Below are 4493 nucleotides of genomic sequence, written 5' to 3' on the forward strand. Positions count from 1 at the left end.
TAGTCATCACCATATAGCAGTCTCAGTGTTGCAGCCGTATTGATAGTACAGCTTCACCAATACTATTTATAGCTAATGACAGAATAACAGTTGTTTGTGCCATCTTGTCAACATTATTTACACACAACTGTGTGCTGTGCTCCATTATGCTGTTTCCAGAAATCAATGGATGCACTATCAAGATTTCTTATGCATGTATGCAAAATATTTTGTTTATATATATTATACCTACAGACTCTTCAATATTGACTGTATAACCCGTCTGTATTTGATCCCAGTTTTCCATTCTTTCTCTAATCTTTAAGGAATTCTTTTGTTCATTATATCTAAGATAAAAAAAAATAAAACCTTTAAGATGGGTGACTTTAAAATAATGATGAAAAACAATAAATGTAGTGGGAAGAAAATTGTATAGTATTTTTAAGAGGACATTCAGTATTTCAAAGGCGTATTTACTTGTATAAATTCATGAAGCTTTTTAGTGAATGAAAATGTTTTTGAGAGCTATTGAAATACAAATAACATTGTCACAATGAACAATAGGGTGCACCAGAGGGTGTATTGGAACGATGCACACATGCTCGTGTTGGAAGCAAAAAAGTACCTATGACACCTGAAATAAAAAGCAAAGTAATGGATGTAATTCGTCAGTATGGAACTGGAAAGGACACTTTGCGTTGTCTGGCACTTGCAACTATAGATGATCCTATTAAACCAGATCAGATGGACCTCTCTGAGTCCAGCAAGTTTTTTAAATATGAGGTATTGTCCTTAACTACAATCAGTACATTTATGGTAAGTTCTGAGTAGCTAAGCATTCATAAGGATACAGAGAAGTAATTTTTAATTTCTTGAAGGTGATGATGCCAGGTTAACACCTGTGAAATATCAAAATATTTTTACAGTTCTTTAATAATCCATTTTATTTGTTTTGTACGTTATTTACCCCTCAATGTTAAATGTTATGAGTAGATGTACATCAATAATATACTCTTATTAAAAAGTGGTAATTTACTTAGGTTTTCTTAATTACATTTTCCTGATGTGGGAAGTACTTTCAGTTGAAATTATATATATGTTTACATAATTACATTCTTTAGACTTACTGGCAGTGAATAGTATGAAAACAAGTTGATATTTTGAGGGTTAATATGCTAACTGTGCAGTAGAAGCTAAAAACTTATTATTCTAAGGAGATTATGAGAAGGTTCTAGATAAGTTAAAAGTTCTCAGTGAACAAGTCAGAGTGAAAAAAGAACTATTTTAAATCCACATATTTGAGATTCTTTAGTCAAATTATGAGTATTTCAGAAAACTTAATACATAATTGCCAAATCAAAGGTGTTTTTAGGCCCAGTGTCTTAACTTAGCTGTAATTAGGTACATATTTCCTAATATGAATATTTTATTGCATTATCTTCTTGTGAATATTTTATTAGAAAAAAAAAATTACAGAAAAATAACAGTACAATAGATAACAAGCTTTTACTTTTTTTACTCTTTTATTTCATTTTTTAATGTATGTTTATTTGTAGTTTTACAATTAATATTGTATATGTATGATTTTACAGAAAAATATGACATTTGTGGGAGTTGTTGGGATGCTGGATCCTCCAAGAAAGGAAGTTTTTGATTCTATTCAACGTTGCAAAGCTGCTGGAATTAGGGTTATTGTCATTACTGGAGATAACAAGGTATGAAACTGTATTTCTACTTCAAGGTGGTTCTTTTTTTGATTGTATGAAATAAAATACAGAGGGATGAGTACTTTATATGAAAATGATTTTGATCAGCAAGTTGTAGTGTAATTTCATGTATCAGAACTACTGAGAGACCATTGTCATTGTACACCAGATGGAGTCTAAAAACCAGCATAGATAAGTGGTGTGCTTTGGAATGACAGTCTTACGACTGTGCATTTTGCAATGGAAGCTCTGCTCCAAGGCCAAGATGCATAGTCATCAGATAGAGCATGAACAGACATGGCAACGTGGACTGTAATGATATGCTGACACTCCGAAATTGTTTTAATATAACATACTAAGCTTCTTTTGATAGCACAACAATTTATATCATATAAATTGTTTAAATTGCTTCTTGGGAAAAGGTTAATGTATTTTCAATCATTTTAAAAAGCAATAGTAGATTACTAACATGATAATGTTGGAAATAATTAATGAATTTGATTTGAAATTTTTTTGAATAAAACTATTGTTTTTACCACAGATGCTGATATGTTTAACATGATTTGTATTATGCAGATGAAAAGTTAAATACACAGCATATAACAATTAAAACAACAAGGACAAACATATTGTTATACACTTCAAATCTGACCCATATGACTAACTACATTACAAAAAATAATAGCACAAAATTGCCCATGTGTGCTATTGGTCAGTATTTTGCCAACTTAAACTAATTCACATCTGATAAAATAGAACTCTTGAGTGCCAAATTTGATCAAGATTTGTATGGCTACACTTGGTTAACCCTATTGCCACGGGTCAGAGGCCATGTCGTCTCATTTGTTGACTCGCATTCAAAATTTTATTGGACTACTATTTTATGAATGTATGTCATTAAGTTTGGTATCAGATTATAGATTATAATTCTAATTTTAGTATTATAATTAGTATAATTATAAATTTCTTAATTTAAAAGTAAATATTAACAAAACATACCTAAATACCAATTTTTGTGTGTCACGTGGTGTGTTGAATGCAACATTGGTTCAAATTAGATGTTTGTGATGTCCAACTACAAAGTCTATAGTTTCTTATGAATTAGATTCTGAAACTACAGATATTGATAAACTAGAATATAAAATAAGAACCTCTTATCTTTTCTATTTTCTGAGATATTAATATATTTATTGAATCAACCAAGGTGGCCCCGCCCACCTCTTCATCTTCTGAAAATACTTGCTTACATACACCTACTTTGCCCAATGATATGATATGTGTATAACCAATCAAAAGCTCAGAATGTCCACCTAGTGGCTTTCTCAGCCTCTTTGAAGTATTTGGGCAGCAAAGTCATTCTTTTCATGCTAGATTCTAAGCGGTAAGGTAAGACTTTAGTCTGCTCAAAATTCCATATTTCTTTAGACTGAAATACATCTTAGTTACTAAGCTTGATAAATTATAGTAATTAAAGTAATTTATTATTTTTGGTTATTTCAAAATGTATATATAAAACCTAAAAAAAATTATTTTGTTTCACTTCCTCCATGTGCGAAATTTGAAAAGGCTTAGCAACCTATGACAAGCAGCAAATGAGTACAAATTTTGCAACTAGAAGAGATAATTGTTTTCTATACTTCTTTATTTACTGTTCTATGTTTTAAGAAAAATAAGTTTTAAGAACTTATTTGTAAAAAGTAATGATGTAAATACATATATAATGCATTATAACTGAAATGTGACTGTATCTTACAAAATACTAGTCCACTAAAACACAGCCAAGACTATAAAACTCTAAAAGCTAGTTTTATATTATTGGATACACTAACATGAGTGCACATGCACCGCGTCATTGCAATTTCTGTTATGTTAGCCAGGCACAGCTGAAAAGGTCAGTATAACAAAAATAATAAATATATGTATAATTTCTAATTTTATGAGATTTAAGCTATTTAATTTAAACATTTATGTTTTCGTGTTATAATTTGTTGTCATTCTAGATCAACCAAATCTGTACAGAGATTCAATAGTGAAAATAACAGATAAAATATAAAGTTTTTTCTTTTAACCCTATTGCCCTGGGTACCCTTTACTGTGTATGACACAAGGTTTTAGTGTCTTACATTCAAAATTTTATTAAACTACTTTTTGTTTATGTTATATCAATTAGAATAGCATAAAATCTTAGCTAATAATCCATATTTTGAATATGCAAGTTTTAAGTTCTTAATTCTACAAGGCAATATTTTAAAAATCCTGAATTTCCACTACTGTGACTCATGTGACACATTTTCTCTTAGCATGTCATCATCCCTATTTTATCCACCACCCCTCCAAAAAGTATGAAATTAAACATAAAATACTCTCTATAAAATCGTTATTGCTCAGACAAACCATAATATTTATAGCCTTTAATTTTGTTTGGTTACAGAGCTATCTAATAGAAATTCAAATCCCTCCTGCCACACCCACCTGTCATGTCCTCTCTTTCACAATTCGTTTATAGTTCTCTCTTACATTTCATTATATATTACCTATAACCAATAGAAAGTCAAGGTTTTCATTTATCAAATTATGTATTGTTTAACGTTATGTTCTGAACTGTTAAATGTCAATTTCATTCAGAGTACAAGCAACGTTCCTATGGGAACATTAATGACTAGCTTGAGTGAATTTGTAACGGCTCTTGTAGTTATAGTTAGAAAGTCAGGAAAATTTTAAGAGTTAAGGGAATTTGTGTACTTTTGGCATGTTATTAGTCTATATTCTTTGGTGCATTATTTAATTCAATAAAAATTATTAAGTGCA

General features: G+C 30.0%; 1 protein-coding gene across 1 annotated transcript in view; it reads left to right on the forward strand.

Moving 5' to 3' along the window:
- Positions 1-543: 543 nt before the first annotated feature.
- Positions 544-4493, forward strand: part of LOC106471652 (calcium-transporting ATPase sarcoplasmic/endoplasmic reticulum type-like) — a gene marked incomplete at its 5' end in the record, with an annotated part of 35818 nt that continues 31868 nt past the window's right edge. Inside the window, 2 exons of the mRNA XM_013932266.2 lie at positions 544-762; positions 1572-1694. Coding sequence (XP_013787720.2) covers positions 544-762; positions 1572-1694 — 342 coding nt within the window. The remainder of the gene's footprint in view (positions 763-1571; positions 1695-4493) is intronic.

Source organism: Limulus polyphemus, unplaced genomic scaffold (assembly GCF_000517525.1).
Source record: "Limulus polyphemus unplaced genomic scaffold, Limulus_polyphemus-2.1.2 Scaffold4762, whole genome shotgun sequence".
NCBI lineage: Eukaryota > Metazoa > Arthropoda > Merostomata > Xiphosura > Limulidae > Limulus > Limulus polyphemus.